The 20,915-nt window shown below is 46.8% G+C and overlaps 2 protein-coding genes across 2 annotated transcripts; both read left to right on the forward strand.

Moving 5' to 3' along the window:
* The first annotated feature begins 5,964 nt into the window (after nucleotides 1-5,964).
* LOC120819179 (thrombospondin-2-like) lies at nucleotides 5,965-16,581 on the forward strand. Its single transcript, XM_078103371.1, has 22 exons — nucleotides 5,965-6,160; nucleotides 6,297-6,520; nucleotides 6,642-6,707; nucleotides 6,846-6,982; nucleotides 7,745-8,446; nucleotides 9,021-9,114; nucleotides 9,220-9,384; nucleotides 9,664-9,840; nucleotides 9,912-10,085; nucleotides 10,381-10,511; nucleotides 11,043-11,177; nucleotides 11,265-11,483; nucleotides 11,566-11,673; nucleotides 11,796-11,955; nucleotides 12,362-12,480; nucleotides 12,750-12,984; nucleotides 13,410-13,637; nucleotides 13,704-13,834; nucleotides 14,596-14,736; nucleotides 14,889-14,986; nucleotides 15,479-15,618; nucleotides 16,146-16,581. Exons 3-22 carry the CDS (start codon nucleotides 6,644-6,646, stop codon nucleotides 16,151-16,153), a joined length of 3,366 nt encoding a protein of 1,121 aa, XP_077959497.1. The 5' UTR covers nucleotides 5,965-6,160; nucleotides 6,297-6,520; nucleotides 6,642-6,643; the 3' UTR covers nucleotides 16,154-16,581.
* LOC120819181 (potassium channel subfamily K member 1) lies at nucleotides 16,575-20,896 on the forward strand. Its single transcript, XM_040176349.2, has 3 exons — nucleotides 16,575-17,519; nucleotides 18,296-18,700; nucleotides 19,586-20,896. The coding sequence occupies exons 1-3, from the start codon at nucleotides 17,168-17,170 to the stop codon at nucleotides 19,876-19,878; spliced, it is 1,050 nt and encodes a 349-aa protein (XP_040032283.2). The 5' UTR covers nucleotides 16,575-17,167; the 3' UTR covers nucleotides 19,879-20,896.
* The last annotated feature ends 19 nt before the right edge of the window (nucleotides 20,897-20,915 follow it).

Genomic DNA, 20,915 nt, shown 5'->3' on the forward strand with positions numbered 1-20,915 from the left:
CCAGAACAGAATGTGCCTCCATCAGTCCAAGAGTGTCAGGCTGGACTTTGCCAAGCTATGTTACCTCATCCTCTTACCTCCTGTTCTGTTCTCTGAGCCGGGGCAGCACCTGCTTTCACTGCCTCTGTTGCTGCACCGCTTTCCGGAGTAAACATGTCTGCTCCTATATTCGTTCTATGTGAGACGTTTCTAGGTATCTGGATGTGTGTTTGTGCGGACACACACAAGCTTACATGAGTGCACGTGCATGTGTGCACACATCTGTGGGATTCATTATTCCACGAGCAGAGTTCACAGATGGAAAATATGATTCAGGGTGATGATGCCTCGTTGACTCAGCAGGGAGACGACCAAACAGGGAGAGCGATGGAGACAGAAAGAGATGGAAATCCTACAGGGAGTAGATGTTTTTGAATTCCATCAGCCTGCTCATCTTTACCTCATGATCTTCTGCAGGTAGAAGAAAAAACAAACAAACACATACAGTACATACACACAGACCTACACACACACACACACACACACACACACTGTCACGACCGGACGGTGGACGGGAACCCAAATGCACGACTCACACAACGTGGTGCGAAAAAAGAATCAAAGTTTATTAACAAAAGGACAGGGCATGGCCGCTGAAATAAAAATCACTCGTGGGCGAGGAAAAACCGATCTAGAGACAAAAACTGAAAGCAGGCTCAATTAATGGTGTCGACAAAAAACGAGGCAAGACTGTGGACATACGTAGCGCTGGCACGGTGGCTTGGGACAAGACGAACTGGCACAGGACAGAGGGAGACTCAGACAATATATACACACACATAGGGGAAGTGCACAGGTGGAGACAATCAGGGGAGGGGCGACAATCACACCGACACAAGAGGAAGGGGAAAGTTGCCTGAAACAAGGGGAAGGTTCATTTTCCAAAATAAAACAGGAACTCACGAGACGGACACGAGACAACCTAACTAACATCTTTTTCTGGACATGACAGTACCCCCCCCTTTAGGGACGGCTCCTGACGGACTTTTGCGGTTGTTGAAGTCCCTGATGAGTGCCGGGTCCATGATAAAGCTGGACCGGACCCAGGAACGGTGCTCCGGACCATAGCCCTTCCAGTCCACCAAGTATTGGTGTCCCCTTCCGCGTTTGCGTACGCCCAAGAGTCGCTTCACTGGGTAGACCGGTCCCCCATCAACCATCCGGGGAAGTGGCGGAGTTGCGGCTCCGGGCACCATAGGGCTCTCTCTAACTGGTTTCAGCTTCCCCACGTGAAAAGTAGGGTGCACCCTCAGGGATCTGGGAAGGCGCAGACGAACAGAGACAGGGTTAATTACTCTTGACACGGGAAACGGACCCACAAACCTAGGAGCTAGCTTCCGGGAGGCAACATGGAGTGGCAAGTCCCGTGTGGAGAGCCAGACTTTCTGGCCCGGCTGGTATGTCGGAGCTGGCTGGCGCCTCCGATCAGCGACCTTCTTCATGCGCGCCGCGCTGCGAAGGAGGATGCTGCGGGCAGCTGCCCAGATTCGGCGGCAACGCCGGACCATGGCATGGGCGGAAGGGACGACGACCTCCTTCTCAGTATCTAGAAACAGAGGCGGTTGGTAGCCGAAGACGCACTGGAAGGGGGTCAGCCCCGTGGCTGCTGTGGGGAGCGTGTTATGGGCGAATTCAACCCAGGTTAGGTGTTTGCTCCAGGATGATGGCTTCTGGGATACCAGGCAACGAAGACTCGTTTCCAATGCTTGGTTAAGGCGCTCAGCCTGTCCATTGGCCTCTGGGTGGTATCCGGACGTGAGACTGACCGTGGCCCCGATCAGTTTGCAGAATTCAGTCCAAAAACGGGATACGAATTGGGGCCCCCGGTCTGACACCACGTCCCTCGGGAACCCATGAATGCGAAAAACGTGGTTGAGCATGGTTTCGGCAGTCTCCTTGGCTGACGGAAGTTTAGGTAGGGCTATGAAATGAACCATCTTTGAGAATCGATCCACCACTGTGAGGACAGTGGTGTTACCTTGAGAGAGCGGGAGACCAGTGACGAAGTCCAGCGAAATCTCAGCCCAGGGTCGACTGGGCACCGGGAGTGGTTGCAGCAGCCCTGTGCGTGCCTGGGAGGAGGTCTTGTTCCTAGCACAGACGGGGCACGCACCAACATACTCCCGGACCTCGCGTTCCATGGCGGGCCACCAGAACCTTTGTCTGATGGCATATATGGTTCTCCTGATCCCTGGATGGCAGGTGAGCTTTGAGGTGTGAGCCCAATGAATCACCTGTGGGCGCATAGTTGCCGGAACAAACAGGCGATTAACTGGACAACCACTAGGTGTAGGGTTCTCACCATTAGACCGCTTCACCTCTGATTCTATCTGCCATGTTACCGCTCCTACCACACGGTGCGGTGGCAGCATTGGTTCTGGTTTCTTGGCAGTGGGCTCGGGGTTGAACAGACGAGACAGGGCGTCCGGCTTGGTGTTCTGGGACCCCGGCCTGTAGGATAAAACAAAGTTAAAGCGGTTAAAGAACAGAGTCCATCTGGCTTGGCGAGAGTTCAAACGCTTAGCCTTGCGGATGTACTCAAGATTTTTATGGTCAGTCCAGACAATAAACGGGTGTTGGGCCCCCTCCAGCCAATGTCTCCACTCCTCTAATGCCAGCTTTACCGCGAGCAACTCACGATTACCAACATCGTAATTCCGCTCCGCCGGTGAAAGTTTTCTGGACAGGAAGGCGCATGGATGTAGTTTGTGGTCTTCTGTCGATCGTTGAGATAGGACCGCCCCCACACCGTCGTTGGAGGCATCCACCTCCACCACAAACTGTCGGCTGGGATCTGGAACCGTGAGGATGGGGGCCGTGGTGAACATCTCCTTGAGTCGGGTGAAAGCCACCTCTGCTTGGGGAGACCATAGAAACGGGGCTTGGGGAGAGGTGAGAACATGGAGAGGAGATGCTATGGCGCTGAAGTTTCTGATAAACCGTCTGTAAAAGTTCGCAAAACCCAGGAATTGCTGAACCTTCTTACGGTTATCAGGTGTAGGCCACTGGGCCACAGCGCTGACTTTAGCCGGATCCATTTGTATCTTTCCAGGGGCTATGACAAAGCCCAGGAAGGACACAACGTTGGCATGGAATTCACTCTTTTCTGCTTTGACATAAAGATGGTTCTCCAGCAGACGCTGGAGAACCTGCCGAACATGGCGAACATGAGTGTCTCGGTCAGGGGAGAAAATCAAAATGTCATCTAAGTAGACAAATACAAACTGATTAAGGAACTCCCTAAGAACATCGTTTATCAACGCCTGAAATACGGCCGGGGCATTGGTCAGGCCAAATGGCATCACGAGGTATTCGTAATGGCCCGAGGGGGTGTTAAAGCCGGTCTTCCACTCATCGCCCTCTCTAATACGGACGAGATGATAAGCATTGCGCAAGTCTAGTTTGGTGAAGATTCTGGCTTGTTGCAACTGTTCAAAGGCCGATGACATGAGGGGCAGGGGGTATCGATTCTTGATAGTAATGTCATTTAATGGTCCATAGTCAATGCAGGGTCTCAGGGAACCATCCTTCTTCCCCACAAAAAAGAATCCTGCTCCTGCTGGAGACGAAGAGGGACGTATGAGTCCTGCTTTTAATGAAGCCTCGATGTATTCAGTCATGGCTACTTTCTCAGGGCCGGAGATGGAATAAAGTCTCCCCTTCGGAATGGGCGCACCCGGGATAAGGTCAATGGGACAGTCATAAGGACGATGGGGTGGTAGGGAAGTGGCCTTACTCTTGCTGAACACCTCCTCAAGATCGTGATAACAACTGGGAACGGAGGTCACATCACGCAAGTTGTGTGTGTGGGTCGGAGCTGAAGCCGATACAAGGTCCCCAATGACTCCAATCTCCACTTCTTGGCCAGGAACCCTGTCTAGCCCCCCCCGCTTCCCTCCCCAGCTTATGATCCTCCCAGAGCACCAGTCAATGTGGGGGTTGTGTTTTTTGAGCCAGGGGAACCCCAAAATCAGGGGGTGTTGGGCCGAGTGGAACAGATGAAACGTCACTAGTTCGTGGTGGTCCCCGATGCGTATAGCCACAGGTTCAGTCACATGTGTTACATTAAAAATAAAGCTGCCATCCAAGGCGCTGGCTTTCAACGGCTGGTTCAAGGGAGCTGACCTAACTCCCATTTGGTTGGCAAAACCCCAGTCCATGAGGCTTTCATCAGCCCCAGAGTCAACCAGTACTCCCATTGAAACTGTGGTGTCATGGTGGCTTACCTGGATCTTCATCAGGGAGCGGGAGGAACTGCCCGATGAGGCGAAGCGGTTCGACAGGGGACTCTTCTTCCCCTGGTGGGTTGTCCTCCTCGCCGGACACCCTACCACTAGATGTCCTTGTTCCCCACAGTAGAAACACCTGCCTTCCTGCAGGCGGCGTCGTCGTTCTTCAGCGGACAAACGAGCCTGTCCCAGCTGCATGGGCTCCTCTGGATCACGCGAAGAGACAGCTCTCCACTGGACCGGCGACGGTAGGGGGGAAACGACCCTTGAGTTTGTTGAAGGGAGACCTCGGTCCTGCATTCGTGTCTTCAAACGATGGTCTGTCCTAACAGCCAATGCGATGACTGCGTCGAGGTCCTCAGGCAAATCAAGGGGAACTAACAGGTCTTGGATGGGATCCGAGAGTCCTGAGATGAATGCATCATACAATGCCGTGGCATTCCATCCGCTATCTGCTGCTAGTGTGCGGAAGCGGATGGCATAGTCTGAGACAGAGTCCATACCTTGGCGGATAGTGTTCAGCTCCCGGGCTGTCTCTCTGCCGGATGTCGTGGGGTCAAACACCCTCCTCAATGTCTCGGTGAACCGAGCGAGTGATTGGCAGCTTGGTGAAGCTCTGGACCATTCCGTGGTTGCCCATACTTTCGCTCTCCCCGTGAGATGGGAAATCATAAATGCCACCTTGGACCTTTCTGTGGGGAAGGCTGAGGGCAATTGTTCATAGTGCATTTCACAGTTAACTACGAAGGACTTGCATTCCCTAGACTCACCGGAGAACTTCTCGGGTGGGGCAAGGCGAATTGCCTGACTGTGGGGAGCTGGAGCTGGTGGTGCGTCGGCGGCCGCCAGCACGGGCGAGGCTGATGGTGCTTGGTTCAGATGGGTGAGCATCTGATGAATCTGGTTAGATAGGAGATTCACCTGGGTCGTCATGGCGGCCTTGAAGTCCTCCTGCCCGCTTGCCAGCCCTTCCACTCCATGTTGCAGGGCGGACAATTGATCCTCCTGCTGCTTAAGGCGGTTACCTTGAGCGCCAATGGCTGCCTTTAGGTTATCCGAGTCTGCTGGGTTCATGCTGGCCAGTTCGTTCTGTCACGACCGGACGGTGGACGGGAACCCAAATGCACGACTCACACAACGTGGTGCGAAAAAAGAATCAAAGTTTATTAACAAAAGGACAGGGCATGGCCGCTGAAATAAAAATCACTCGTGGGCGAGGAAAAACCGATCTAGAGACAAAAACTGAAAGCAGGCTCAATTAATGGTGTCGACAAAAAACGAGGCAAGACTGTGGACATACGTAGCGCTGGCACGGTGGCTTGGGACAAGACGAACTGGCACAGGACAGAGGGAGACTCAGACAATATATACACACACATAGGGGAAGTGCACAGGTGGAGACAATCAGGGGAGGGGCGACAATCACACCGACACAAGAGGAAGGGGAAAGTTGCCTGAAACAAGGGGAAGGTTCATTTTCCAAAATAAAACAGGAACTCACGAGACGGACACGAGACAACCTAACTAACATCTTTTTCTGGACATGACACACACATACACAGAGACACACGCATCAAGCCTCTTGTTTTCACCAGGGATTTATGGTGAAGTGAGTTTTCTCGCTCCTAAAATATTGGAAAAACTCATGCAGCCAATAAGTTCAAGCGTATGTGTGTGTGTGTGTGTGTGTGTGTGTGTGTGTGTGTGTATGTGTGTGTATGTCAATATGTGCGTGCATGTCTTGCATGTGTGTCTCACTTTGGAGAGTGAGGAGTGTAAATTGATGTGTCTGGGAGACCTGCGTTCACGCACTCACATGCACACAAGTTCCTTCCATCCAGCTGGGTTTCTCGCTGGGAGATATGCGGCCCAGTTCATCGCCAGACAGACGGGTAATATATGGCTCCTGCCTCTTTCTCTCTCACACACACACATACACACACACACACACACACACTCAAGCAAATACCTAACCACATTAGAACTTTGTACAGAACTAACCGAGCTGTCTGCATGTTCTTTGCTTAGACTTTCCTCAGAACAACCTCTTTCCAACCCATTTTTTGGGGGTAACTGGGAAGGCTGTGCTGATTAGCCTCAGTCTGGGGAGAAGGACACAAGGTGACAAGGACACAGGTAAGTAAACAAGGAGACAGACATTCCATCAGAGCCCCTGTGGGGCTGCAGCGCGGACGAGACAACCAGCCGGGATTTTTAATTGTTGAGAAAGACTGAACAGCGAGAGTACGCAGGTATGCAAAGTTAATTCTTTCTTTTTCTTCTTCCTAATATCTTTATACCGGCTGGTATTGTGCAGTCGTGTAGCAGTGTAATATTTCATTGTGATTGTGTGTGTGATTTATGTGGGAACAGGAATGAGTCCACTGAGAGGTTTCCCCTGTTTTTTGATACTTCTGTCTGCGGCAGATGTTTGCGGAGGTACCACACACACGCGCACCGTATGAAATGCACTGAAATATATGCACAGATTACGTTTCCTCACCTATTTTTCTACATTGTTAACTTCAGTGTAAAACCTTCCACCGACTTTGCACAATCCTTTTGCCTCTCCAACAGTTGTGGGTGGCGCAAAAGTTGACAATGCATCGTCCGAAGTCTGTCATCATCCGTGTGAGGAGCTGGTGGACTTACTCACTGAGATCCAAGGCCTGCGCATTGTGACCGGCAACCTGCTTGAAGACCTGGACAGAGTAGTAAGACACATACATGCACATCCATCATCAGCATGTTGGCCTTTTTTAGAATGGATTTACTTCCACGATGCTACGTTTATTTTGATATGGCATGTCCAGGAAATCTTAATTGAGCTAAAAAGCAAAGTTGTGCAAAATGTATTTTATTTTAAGAACATTTGAAACACATGAAAGTGTCCAGGTGATGGTGTAACGTTTAACATTTTATGATCAGTAAAATCTTATAAAGGATGTTGGACTCAATTTTTGTGATTTAATTGACAATGACAGAAAGCCCATTCCAAGTCTACCAGTGCGTGCAATGTGCTTTAAATTGTATTTACCGTGGTTTAGTTTCATGGGTTCCTCCTCTTCCAGAGCAAATGGAACAAACAGCAACATCCCTTTTTTATGGCAGGAAGCCCTGTGGTTTCTGGTGAAGGTCCTGGTGATTTTTGAAGGGAAAAAACATGCAGAAAGAATACCATCAGATATAACATGTTAGCTGCTGGCCAACTCAGCTGCCAATCTTACTTGCATATAACAGAGGTCTGGGTACTAATAAATGTCAAATCTTGATAAACCAAATGCCACATTGTGAACAAACCAGCTGCAACACCATATTTGGCCATGGGTATAAAGTGTGTATGTGTTCCCCATAAGGACTGGCATTGGGTGTTTCCAGGACTACATATACCATCATCACACATGGACTCACAATGTGAAAACAAAATATAGAAGCCTTAAAACGTAGTTCTGACAAAGGTTTTATGTTTTCGTCAGTCAAAAGAAAACGAAGAGATGCGGATATCTTTGTCGGAGCTGGACAATAATAGCAGCAACAACAATAAAAACAGGTCGCACAACAGGAGCAGCATCAACGGCAACGTCAGCAGCAGCCGCGGCAGCACCGGCAGCAACAATGGCAGCAGCAATGGCAACGACAATGGAAACAGCAGCAATAGTGGCGACAGCAGCGGGAATGGAAACGGTAGCGGCAATGGAAACGGCAGCGGCAATGGCAGCGGTAGCAGCAACGGCAGTGGTGGCAGCAACGACAGCAGCAGCAGCGGGAATGGAAACGGTAGCGGCAATGGCAGCGGTAGCAGCAACGACAGTGGTGGCAGCAACGGCAGTGGTAGCGACAACGGCAGTGGTGGCAGCAACGGCAGTGGTAGCGACAACGGCAGCAGCAGCAGCGGGAATGGAAACGGTAGCGGCAATGGAAACGGCAGCGGCAATGGCAGCGGTAGCAGCAACGGCAGTAGTGGCAGCAGCGGCAGTGGTGGCAGCAACGGCAGTGGTAGCGACAACGGCAGCAGCAGCGGCAGCGGCAACGGCAGCGGCAATGGCAACGGTCCTGGTAGCAGCTCGGATGTCAATGATGTTGACAGAGACGGAGAGGTCTGGTGCATGCAGGATGGACGGGTGTACGAGCACGGGGAGGACTGGGAGGTTGACAGCTGCACCTGGTGTGCTTGCCAGGTCAGTGTTGAACAACAGTTACATACAGATGTTTGTTTCACATATTTAAAAACATACTCTTTGGTTGTATACTACTGTTGCAGTGCTCTAAAAATGTAACATTGGACTATGGAAACCCATAACATGTCTCAAGGTTTGACTTTTACAGTCAAATCAACGTTAAAAAGAATATTGATGAGAAGATTGATCCCACCCTCCAGAACAGTATCAGATCTAACTCTTGGCAGGAAAGCGAATAATCATATTTTCCACATTTACTTTTAAATTTACTAACCGTATGGGGAGATACTTACCCTAAGTCTCACTCCCAATGTGGTTCCATTTATATACAGTGCTGCCTTTGTAAGTCTTCGATATTTCATGCTTACTTTATTCTCCTCTCGGTTTCATGTCTGTTTCTCTTCATAGAACATCATTAATTGTGTAAAAAATGGATGAGAGAGTAGCTAAACTTATGAGCAATGACAGCGTACCATTCATCTCTAATCTGCAGGGACATGGCATTTAGCGAAACATTTGGCTCAAAATGCTGAACATACCTTATGTGTGCGTATATCTTTCTCACATTGAGTAGGACGGAAAGGTGGTCTGTCAGCAGGTGGCTTGTCCTCCTGTAGCCTGCATCTATCCATCCTTCATCGATGGAGAGTGCTGTCCTCTCTGCCGTGGTGAGTGTTGCCAATCATGATTTAGAGCTGAAAACCTGTGTAAAGATAAAGGTAAACTTTTTACTAAAGTATACCAAAAATGCATATGTGTACATGATTTTAAAGACAATGAGAACGGGTGGTCCCCGTGGTCTGAGTGGACCCACTGTTCAGTCACCTGTGGACGCGGAGGTCAGCAGAGGGGCCGATCCTGCAACGGCATCAAGCCAGCCTGTGCTGGCCCGTCGGTCCAAACCCGCAGCTGCATGCCGCTGAAGTGTGACCGCAAGGGTAGGACATCACTCTGCGTGCGTCATCTGTCTCACGTCTTCCGTGTTATTTTATTTTTTTTGTGATTGATTGGCAAATCCGAGAGAACAAATTGAAAATTCCACAAAATAGCACAAAAGTATGTATGGTGAGATAAATGGATTTTAGAGATCGGAATCATAATTGGAAACACATTGTCGTATACACAGTGTGGGGCCGTGGCGGTCGTCTGTGCTGAATTCTGGTCAGATACTTTTCCAGGAACCTTTCACAATCTTTCAGTGCTTGTTTTATATCCAGCGCAATCTGACGGGAACTGGGGCCTTTGGTCTCCTTGGTCCGCGTGCACAACCACATGTGGTGATGGCAGAATCGCACGGCTTCGTCTCTGCAGCAACCCTCCACCACAGAAGGGGGGCAGAGGGTGCGTGGGCGGCGCCAGGGAGACTCAGATATGCAACAACACACTGTGCCCCGGTGAGGTCACGCGTGCACATACACACTGCGCTGTAGTATAGCTAAAGGTTAAACAACGTGCTTGTGCTCAGTCGCAGGCGGCTGGACCGGCTGGACCGAGTGGTCACTGTGCTCGGAGTCCTGTGGCGGAGGTCTTAAGAGTCGACAGCGGGAGTGTTTGAGCCCCGCCCCTCAGCACGGTGGAAAGCCTTGTGCCGGAGATGCTGTGGACTATGAAGCATGTAACAAACAACCATGTCCCATAGGTAAGCAGAACCCCCGTCCACAATCCTCAGGCTGTTGCTAACTGTGTCAACAGATATTGTCCATTAAGTAGGCTAAGCCTCACATAAATATTGACAATATCCTTATTTTATTGGATGATTCATATTTTCAAACAACAATGGATTAAAACAATAATATCCCACAGCAACTATTTTGCCTTTATTCACTTATGGATGGAACAGACAAATACTTAAAATACGAAATTTCGGACTGTTTGCCTTGTCACTCTCACACTGCGCACTGATGACCTTTATATTGACATTGGTGGGTTTCCAGACACATGTTTGATCTCAAATCCATGTTTTCCTGGAGTGGAGTGCACATCCCTCAGCGACGGATCATGGGAGTGTGGAAGTTGCCCGTTGGGATTACATGGAAACGGCACTCACTGTGAAGATGAGAATGAGGTGAGCTCTTAGCATCCTTGGCCTAGAGTTGCAATACAATAGGCCCTGTGACAAGTAGGATTGTAACTTGGCATGGGGCGATATCAAAATGTCATGTGATTATCCTGACTATATTCTAACTGTCTAACTAAAATGGCAATAAAACATACTTTGATCGCTATATTTTACTCTGAACATCCTTTTTAGTGAAAAAAACATGATCATGAAAAATAATTTTTCCACTCTATTATGCTAGCAAACTAAATAGATTTTTTAAGTTGTGATGGTCAGAAACTCCCGTAAATCACTGATAAAATTTGACAACATCCATTCCCAAGTTGTACAGGTATTCTCAATCAGGTTTGCACATGATGCAAATTGTAAAAACTATGAGGATTCAACCGCTAGCCTGTACCTGGAGTCACTGGATTATAAGCAGACGTAGTGTCCATCTCATAAGTAGTCCGATGGTGTGCACATCAGCTGTCGCAACTGTGTATTTACTGTTCTTGTTTGACATGCTGAGTGTGGTTAATCCTTCTATCTCTGCAGTGTGAAGTGGAGAGTGTGTGTGTCACACAGTGTGTAAACACAGACCCCGGCTTCCACTGTCTCCCCTGTCCTCCTCGCTACAAAGGCACCGAGCCGTATGGTCTTGGACTGAAAGAGGCCCGGAAAACCAGGCAGGCACGTGTTACCGCTCTTACAATATACTTTTTCTTTTGTATGACGTTTTGTTCTCATTGCGTTCCCCGATGCTTGTTTTTGTGGTAGGTGTGCGAGCCATACAATCCTTGCAAAGACAACACACACACCTGCCACAGGTATGCTCAGTGTGTATACCTGGGTCTGGCGTCAGAGGTTCTCTTCAGGTGTGTGTGCGCTGTCGGGTTCGCCGGCGACGGCTTCCTGTGTGGCGAAGACTCTGATCTGGACGGCTGGCCCAACGCCAGATTAACCTGCAAGCAGAATGCAACCTATCACTGTCAAAAGGTTGAATAATAACCTAATCACCTTGATTGGCTGGACGTTTTTTCATTGGATGAGATTTCACTGAGCTGAGTTGTGACTGCAGGACAACTGCCCCACGCTACCAAACTCGGGACAGGAGGACCTGGACAAGGACGGACAAGGGGACGCCTGTGACCCTGACGACGACAACGACGACGTCATAGATGAGAGAGTGAGACTGTGGTTTGACGTGGTGTAACTTGTAGAATATAGAGACTGAAAAACATCAAATATTCACATCCCTTGTGTGTGTGTGCCTGTGCGTGTATGTATGAAATAATGTGTTTGGCTCAGGACAATTGCCCGCTGGTGTACAACCCTCGGCAGTTTGACTCCGACAGAGACGGGGTCGGGGACGTCTGCGATAACTGTCCGTTTGATAGCAACCCGCTGCAGGCAGACACGGACGACAATGGCGAGGGAGACGCCTGCAGCATCGATATTGACGGAGATGGTAGGAGAACCTCGAGGCCTCGAACATACTATAAGAGGTCTACAACCATGTCGGGTGGCTCAACTAATTCAATTCAATTCAACTGTATTTTAGATGGGTCAATGTAAAAAAAATGAATGACTCTGGAGGTTTAGATACAATAAGATGACATCGACACAGTGTTATAATTAGTGCAATTACCATGCCCACAGTGAATAAAAGACCCCCCCCCCTCCCTCCACTCCAAAATAGGAAAACATTGTGTGTTATATTCTCAGTTAAGGCCAGTAGTATTTCACGTTTCATTTAATTCATCTTCATTCATCAATCAGTTGTTTTTCTTTCCTCTTTCCATGGTAAACCAAAGTATATTGTATTATCCATCTGTTAGAGATGTGTGTGTGTGTCTGTGTGTGTCTTTCTCCAGAGGTTCTGAATGACCGGGATAACTGTCCCTCAGTCTACAACACCGACCAGAGGGACACAGACTTGGATGGTGTTGGAGACCAGTGTGACAACTGTCCCCTTCTGCACAACCCGCTTCAGGTTCCTAAAACACACACACATATCTGCGGATAAAAAATACTTTTGTATTTTGTATTGATGGTGCCGCGATGCCTCCCAAAACATCTGGAATGGGGTGCACATCTTACCTCAAGGATCCAACAAATCCATCGTAATAATTGATTTGTGGAACTTACAATAAATAAACACATAGAAAGGGCATCTTGGAGGTCTGTGCAGGGAGTGGTTGTGTGGGTGGAGGTAATCTTGTAATGTATCACTGTTCAAACACATGTTGGGTGTGTCTGCAGCTCGACTCTGACAGTGACTTGGTGGGGGACATGTGTGACGACAACGAGGACATTGATGAGGACGGGCACCAAAATTCCCTGGACAGTTGTCCCTACATCGCCAATAGCAACCAGGCCGACCACGACAAGGACGGGAAAGGAGACGTCTGTGACCACGACGACGATAACGACGGTATCCCAGACGACCGGGACAACTGCAGACTGGTGCCTAACAGGGACCAGCTGGACTCTGATGGTGACAGTTTATACTTTCTCTTCGAAATTTTAGGCGGCACGTAGAACAAACAAAAGCATCTAAAAATGTCTCAGTACAATTTCGCTACAGATGTGATCATGATGAGGATGTGAGCAAATGCTGATACATTTGCTATCACATTGGAAAGATATTTTAAACGATTTGCCATTAATGGATTTTGCAGCCAGGCAGTAAAATAAGTCCTGTATGAATCCAGCGATCTAGGTCATGTTACTGTTGGACATCAACAGAAACAGGTTATGGCTCTCAGGCGTGTGATTAATCATGTATAAAAGATCATTTAATCTATCGACCGTCATACAGGAGTTTGTCACGTTAGCACATTAACCCTTCCAGTCCTTTGTTCCTCCTTTTTTGACAAAATCCATCCACTTCATTACACCTTTAAATCCTCTCTCTTGCAGGTGATGGGATTGGAGATGCATGCTTTGACGATTTTGACAATGACAGTATTCCAGATGCACTGGATCCATGTCCACTGAACCAGGATATCGGCTCCACGGACTTCAGGAAGTTCCAGGTTGTTTTGTTGGACCCTAAAGGCACCACGCAGTCAGACCCTCTGTGGGTGATCCGCAGCCAAGGCACCGAGCTGGTGCAGACGGCCAACTCCGACCCCGGCATCGCCTTGGGTGAGATTAACTATCAAAGAGGACACTTAACTTAAAGTATTCTATATTAATACCAATATCCAACAGGGTATGACAAGTTCAACGCACTGGACTTCAGTGTGACGTTTTATGTGAATACCAACCGAGATGACGACTACGCAGGCATTGTGTTTGCCTACCAGTCCAGTCGGCGCTTCTATGTCGTCATGTGGAAACAGGTGACGTTCGAATGCAGACTTTTACATTGATGATGAGTTGTTAAAGGTTCATGAAGGGAAAGGTTACCAAGTTTGAGCTTGGTCTGTTGCCCAATGTTATTTGTTGTCAGTGAACCACAAAATACTTTTCACTGTTGACCCACGCAGTGAAAAGTATTTTGCAAAAAGCAAGTCTCAACAATAACCTGGCGAATAGTTCAGAGTTGGCAAAACTGGCATTAACACAAGAAATTGCCTTTAGTTTGGAGTAAAGGAATGCGTATTAGAGGGCAAAGTATGGGTACTACTAGGGATACATTGTTAATGAGGTTGAAGTGAAGCACATCATAAAAACACTCTTTGTCTTATTATTAATAAGTTGCTCGTAAATAGGATAATTGATAGATACTTAATGTTTTATTATTGAAATTTATATTGTTTTTTTTGTTATTTATTTTAGTATTTTGCTGATAAATGATGATAAAAATGTGACAATATTTATAAATACAGTTCAAGAACAACTCTCATCTCGGCTTCACAACTGGTGATTGGAATTTAAAGTAAATGATCATTTAATTAAGCTTTCAAATATCTTGGACCAAAGTTCATTTAATACTTCTCTTCTATGTTCTAACTTCTCACCAGCAGAAAGGTGCGTGAAATGAAAACACTGTGGAGTGTTTTAACGTGTGCGCTGACATTCCCAAGCTGCCTACACACGTAAAATTCAACCCGCACTCACTGATATCCCCCATATTGTCTCTAATTTTTCACGAGGGCAGGTGTCTCAGGCCTACTGGGAGAAAAAGCCCTTCAAAGCTTTCGCCACAGCGGGTGTCTCGATTAAACTGGTCAACTCTACCACGGGACCTGGGGAGTATCTGCGCAACGCCCTGTGGCACACGGGGAACACCAAACACCAGGCATGAGTCAGACACTTATTGGCTAAATCACACACAATGTCTTGTTGGAACAGATAAACCGCCTCTAGACCGACCTCGAACACTGGCTCAGGAAACATCAGATACTCATTTCCCCGCCTCCTCTGATATCTATCCGCGTGTGTCGGTTTCAGGTCAGAACTTTGTGGCACGATCCCAATGAAATTGGCTGGAAGGACTACACCGCGTACCGCATGCACCTCATCCACAGACCCAAGACTGGCTTCATCAGGTACAAGACCTTCATCCTTCAAGGGGTTGTATCTCCTCCTGGGAAGCTGAACTCATATTTTCATTTACGCTGTGATAAACCACAGCTGGATTTGTGCAGACGAACACCTACATCGGTGTTTCAGGAAGGTGTTTATGCTGATGAGAGATGAGAGGAAAGAAAAGAAAAGTGTGAAGGGCCAACAGTTGTTGAAATGAAGAATAGAAATACTTTTGTTGCATTCTGGGTGGCTGACTGAATGTAAAAGCACTATGCGATAATTGAACGAGAGACTGAAACGAGGTTCTTGCTCTTTTGCTCGTGAAGGACGAACTTGCATTGATGTGTTGAATTGTTACTCTGCTGTAAGTGCTTTAAATATATCTCCATTTGACGTCATGTCCCTCTTTTTTGGAGCATCAAATCGTAAAATATGGACCGAAAATAAAAGGGCAAATACGAAGCAGAGAGAATAGGAACGCACAGGGTGATGTTTTCTTTGGTGGGTTGCAGGGTGGTGGTGTACGAGGGCAGAGGGATTCTATCCGACTCGGGGGCCGTGTACGACCACACGCTGGCTGGAGGCCGACTGGGGCTCTTTGTCTTCTCTCAGGAACACGTCCTCTTCTCAGACCTCAGATATGAGTGCAGAGGTAAGAAATCCTGTCAGAACATCAACAGCGTGGAATGCTGATTATTAGTGTAAAAATACACCCATTACAGGGGAAATCATGCATTAATCCCGTTAAATAAAATACATATTAGCAGTAGGATTTTATAGGCAAGTTGATTGTTCTCTAATTCTTTCTTGTTTTGTGAAGTACTGGGTGGATTCAGCCCTCAGAAACAAATTTACTTAAATTATACAATATGGAACTAATTCAATAAACACCTTTTGGTCAAAATTTTAATTAACAATTTTAAGTTTATCGTTATCTCGAAAATACGGAGATATAACAGACATGATCAATAAAATTTAGAAAACCCACATATTAATGCTAAACTATTTGAACAAGAAATAAATAATAATAATACAGAAAATGTGATTTTGTGTTGAGAAGTGGGATAAAAAGTCAAATGTTGCCTCTGAAGTCTAAAGTGCTGCTGTTATGTCCTCCAGCTTTTGAAAATATGATGTGTGACCCTATCTGTGACCTGTTTTCCTTTATTTCCTCGTCAGATAACTGAACTATTTTTCTGGGATATTCAGGAAACGCTTCAACAACCCACCAGAGATCCACTCTCATTACAGGAATTCTTAATGCAACTTAGAGAAAGAGAAACCAGGTCACTATTGATACCACAAAGGCAAAGATTACCAGTTAGTGATCATCTATCTATCAGCTTTTTATTCGACTTATATTACTGTAAAACTCACACAGCATCTCTAATGATTGTAACTTCTCTTTACCTTCTATTATTTGATAATGGTTGTACATAATCATTCATGGCCAGATATAAAAGAGAGAGCTATATAAGTACAGTTCCAGTCAAGAGTTGAATTGAATAAGAAGCTGTGTCTTTTTTGACAGGTATTGTACCCGATGGCGTAAGAGGAGAAACACTGTGCAAATGTCTGGTATTAACTTATCAATAAAACCTTTTTTTCAATTGTCTTTCTTTGTTGTAGCTGCATTTCTTTCCATTTCAGATAATATTGTTGAGATGTGGTCTCCAGCATCCTCTAGTGGTAAAAGTAATAACTATAAATTATGAGTAAAAGAGAAGGCACTAAGCACACGTAGGCTATAGTGTGCATACAATTAATTGATTCGAACATATGGAAAATTACAGATGTAGCTATTGTCAAAAACAGTATACACAATTATAAATACACAATCACAGTAATAGATCCTTTTCCCGAGAAAAGAAAGTTGACCTAGAGTTGAGCCTCAGATTACATTTCTTTGTCACGACTCAAAACACTATCCTGTTCAACAGGTTGGAGAGGGAGAGCAGGAAGGAACACACACACACACACACACACACACACCTGAAGTGGCGAATGGCCAACGTCACAGCCCGTTTCAACAAGTTGAAGAACGAGGAAGAGGTGTCCATCCACCGGGTGCGGAGGATTAGAAGTGATCGCCACCAAAAAAACCCGCTCATTCTGACCCCTTATTGAGGCTGCTCTTGGTCGATAGACCCAGTGTCATTTCTTGGGGGGAGAAGGTGGGTGGGGAGCGCTGAAGTGGAGTGATGGTCCGCATCTGCAGCGAGGGCTGGTGCGCCCTGTCGGTGGAGCGGCACCGGTCCACGCTGAATTTCGCGCTGCTGATCGCCGGTTACGTCCTCTACCTGCTGGCCGGCGCCGGCATCTTCTCCGCCATCGAGCGGCCCTACGAGCAGGATCTCCGGGACGAGCTGATGGCGACCCGGCGGGACTTCCTGAGCAACAACACCTGCGTGTCCGACGCGCGCCTGGAGGAGCTTCTGGCCCGCGCGCTCCAGGCCAGCAACTACGGGGTGAGCGTGCTGGGCAACAGCAGCCAGCGGAACTGGGACTTCGTGTCCTCCCTGTTCTTCACCAGCACCGTGCTGACCACGACAGGTGAGGGGGGGGGGGGTCTGATGCCCCCTCAAGCTTCCTTTTTGAAAGGTGGACCATAAATTAGTTGTGATGGCACAACAATCCTTCTTTGACCGAAGAATGTGGAAACGGGCGTTTATCAAACTCGGAACATACGTCATTGTGCACAGTGGCGTCTAAAGAGCCACAAGTAAATCACACGCAAAATACAGTACAATAGAGTGGATGGGGACTCTCACAGGCTTTAGACATTATCTTTTTGTAGTTTGCATCCTTATCAGTTTAGTAACACTGCACTTATACACCCATAATAAGTATGTGCACGTCTCAATTCTGTTAATAACTATAAGTTCTGGTTACACATGTTAGCGGATAAAATAACAAAAGACGGCGGAACATTGCTTCTTTATAAAGTTATGAGTAACCTTATAGAAAGCTCGTTGCACTATAAGTATGAACATCATAATGAAAGAGTCAAGGTCAAAACGTATGCAGAAAATAATTTGAGTTTTGATGCTTATTGACAAACCCTAAGCTCTATAATATATTTAGTTCTGATTAAAGAAGCAAATTAAAACCCACTGAATTGTTTTTATGGCATTTAGATTTAAGATCTATCCATAGTTGGAGGTTAGTTGTCTTTTACAATCACTAAAGTTGTTGCTAAATGAGCCTCTGTTTCTTTTTTACTGTATAATTATTGTTATATGTTAAGAGCCTCACAGGATGTCTGCTGGAGAAGAATCCCAACAGTAACCAAACCCCTGTAATTAAGGCATGTCTTGTTCTGTTTCCAGGTTATGGCCACTCGGTTCCCCTCTCAGACGAAGGAAAGGCCTTCTGCATCTTCTACTCCCTCTTCGGAATCCCAGTTACCCTCTTCTTCCTCACGGTCATCGTGCAGAGGATCATGGCCCTGGTGACCCGACGCCCGTTGTCTTATTTCCACCACCGATGGGCCATGTCTAAACCCAAGCTGGCTGCCATACACGCTACCTGCCTGACCGTCACCATGACCCTGCTAGTCCTCATCATCCCCGCGTGGATCTTAGTCAACCTGGAGAAGCAGTGGGATTTTCTGGGGTCTCTGTATTTCTGTTTCATCTCCCTGACAACCATTGGCCTCGGGGATTACGTCCCCGGAGAGACCCAGGGTGAAGAGGAGAACCGACACCCGCAGCTCTACAGGCTGGCGATTACAGGTGAGAAAAGGTTTCAGGTGTATTCAAGTATCATTTCACTTCCACACCTTGGAGAGAAGTGGTTCCCGCGACCTTTGTTGGAAAGTCTTCAAGCGGTGGGCCGTTCAAGCGTAGACGGATTTGCTTTTCTTGTAATGTTTCAACTGAATGACTTTAGAGGCCCGGGAGAAGAAAAAGTAAGTCAGTCTGTAGCCGTGCTCGCTGTGCGTTGAGCTAAAGGCTGACATCCGCATGCTACCAGGACACCAGCATGTCACAAACGGTTCATTGCCAAGCATGTTTGCACATACATAAGGAATTCTGATTGGTAATTGTTGAATGATAACAAACACAGTGAAATAGTAGGACATCATTTAAGGATGAAATATGAAAGTCTTGAATAGAATATGATAAAAGAATATATATGAATATACTTTTTAAGTATGTCAAAAATAACTATGCTATTAAAGTGTTAAACTGCTCATAATGGCAGTGCTATCGAGTTGGGGATCATCCGGTATTGTTTGGCACGTATTAATTTAGCATATTAGTAACAGAGGTAACATTTGCTAATTAGCCCTACACACAGCTGACACTGATAGGGATGTTGTTTGACTCCTAATCTGTGGACCCCCGCTGTTGATGAACATGTGATCCTTTAACTGAGATTTAAATATTTGTATGACAAAAATCAGAATGCAAGAATTCCGTACACATTGATAGTATGTTCATAGCAGGTTTATCACGTTTTCCTGCACTTGGAGCTTTTCTGAGTGGGAGGTTAAACAATGCGATGTCTGAAAGCAACTACGCCCTTTGTGTAATTACTAAACCTCGATTTGAAGTCACACTTCGTCATCCTTCCATTGTGTCTGTGTGTGTGTGTGTGTGTTTGCTCTCTCCCAGTCTACTTGCTGCTGGGCTTGATCTGCGTGCTGGTGGTGATGGAGACGTGTTACGAGCTTCCCCAGACGAGACGCCTCTCACAGAGGTTCTACAAAGAGAAAGTTCAGGAGCTCGACTCCGAGACCACCAACATCATCGACCGGGATCACCTGAGCGATGCCGCGGATCGCGTGGCGGGTCACCTACCGGTTATCCCTTCTGTCTCAGAACAGGCGGCGTCCCTTGGGCTGGACAACAAGCTGACGCCTTACGCCCCGGTGCCCGGATCTGCTGCCAAAAGCAAACTGAGTTGACAGATTGCCTGGAAAACATTGCATGTGTGGGAACTATGATCAAAATTGCGTCTGTTAAGGACACGCCTGCTTTGACCTCTAAATGTGTACATGTGTTTACGTGTGTGTGGTGTGTGTAAGCTGTGTCATATAATCACTTGAAAGAGGCTTTCTGCCATTGCCAACACCAACAGACATTCTTTGGCGCAACAGCAGGAACCACCCAGAGATTATCAGGACGGCATTGTTGTCTCGTTCTCCCGTGTAGCTCCAATTTGCCGCAGATAAGAACTCTATCTGCAACACGGAGGAAAAGGCTGGGCCCCCAAACGGAGGGAAACCCCACGAGGTTCCACATCCTGCCAAAGCCTTGATGCCGTAATTCCAAAGCGGAACAGTTTTCCCCCGAGAGGATTTCGCACCCGTTCTTGTCACTTTATGTAATCTATTGTGGTATTTGCATGAGACATTTGCCTTTTTGTTGGAAGTAGTATAACAGCACCAGGCGTACTGATCTGTTCGCCTACTGTACATTATACGATAGGATTCCTGTATATGGTAATTGCTGAATTGAATTGGGTGGACAAAATTTAATAGAATTCAATAATATTATTTACTATGGCTTTCTCAAAATATTTTGAAACAGAAACAGAAAAAAACGGCTGCATGAAAAGAAGATTTATTGCAGCTGTTATAGCAGACTGCATTCGTTTTAGCTGGCTGTAACAACTTGACATTATATTTCAATTAATCATATTGTGTGTATGCCTTCTCACCACTAGAGGGAAGCACTTTCATTTTAAATACAAAAGAGTTTTTTGTTAATGGGGTTTTTGTTAGTGGGATGTTATCGCTCATGGTGCTCAGGAGAAAGTTGAAATCAAAATATAACAATGCATGAATGCGTCACTGTCACAGCTGAGGCTGAGGAAGCATGCTGTTCTTTTCACTGTCATTTCTCTGCTTTTAATCAAGAACAAAACATTGTAGTAACAGTTTTTGATAAAATAAAATTCCTGTATAAAATGTTAATACATAATGCAACATTCAATAGTCAA

Source organism: Gasterosteus aculeatus, chromosome 5 (genome assembly GCF_964276395.1).
Source record: "Gasterosteus aculeatus chromosome 5, fGasAcu3.hap1.1, whole genome shotgun sequence".
NCBI lineage: Eukaryota > Metazoa > Chordata > Actinopteri > Perciformes > Gasterosteidae > Gasterosteus > Gasterosteus aculeatus.

Excerpts from the sequence above, each read along its gene's own strand:
- LOC120819181 (XM_040176349.2), top strand. The coding sequence starts at position 17,168 with ATGGTCCGCATCTGCAGCGAGGGCTGGTGCGCCCTGTCGGTGGAGCGG. Across the intron at positions 17,520-18,295 it reads CACCGTGCTGACCACGACAG|GTTATGGCCACTCGGTTCCC; the intron begins GTGAGGGGGGGG and ends TTCTGTTTCCAG. Across the intron at positions 18,701-19,585 it reads CTACAGGCTGGCGATTACAG|TCTACTTGCTGCTGGGCTTG; the intron begins GTGAGAAAAGGT and ends GCTCTCTCCCAG.
- LOC120819179 (XM_078103371.1), top strand. The coding sequence starts at position 6,644 with ATGAGTCCACTGAGAGGTTTCCCCTGTTTTTTGATACTTCTGTCTGCG. Across the intron at positions 11,178-11,264 it reads AGGCCCGGAAAACCAGGCAG|GTGTGCGAGCCATACAATCC; the intron begins GCACGTGTTACC and ends TTTTTGTGGTAG. Across the intron at positions 11,484-11,565 it reads CAACCTATCACTGTCAAAAG|GACAACTGCCCCACGCTACC; the intron begins GTTGAATAATAA and ends TTGTGACTGCAG.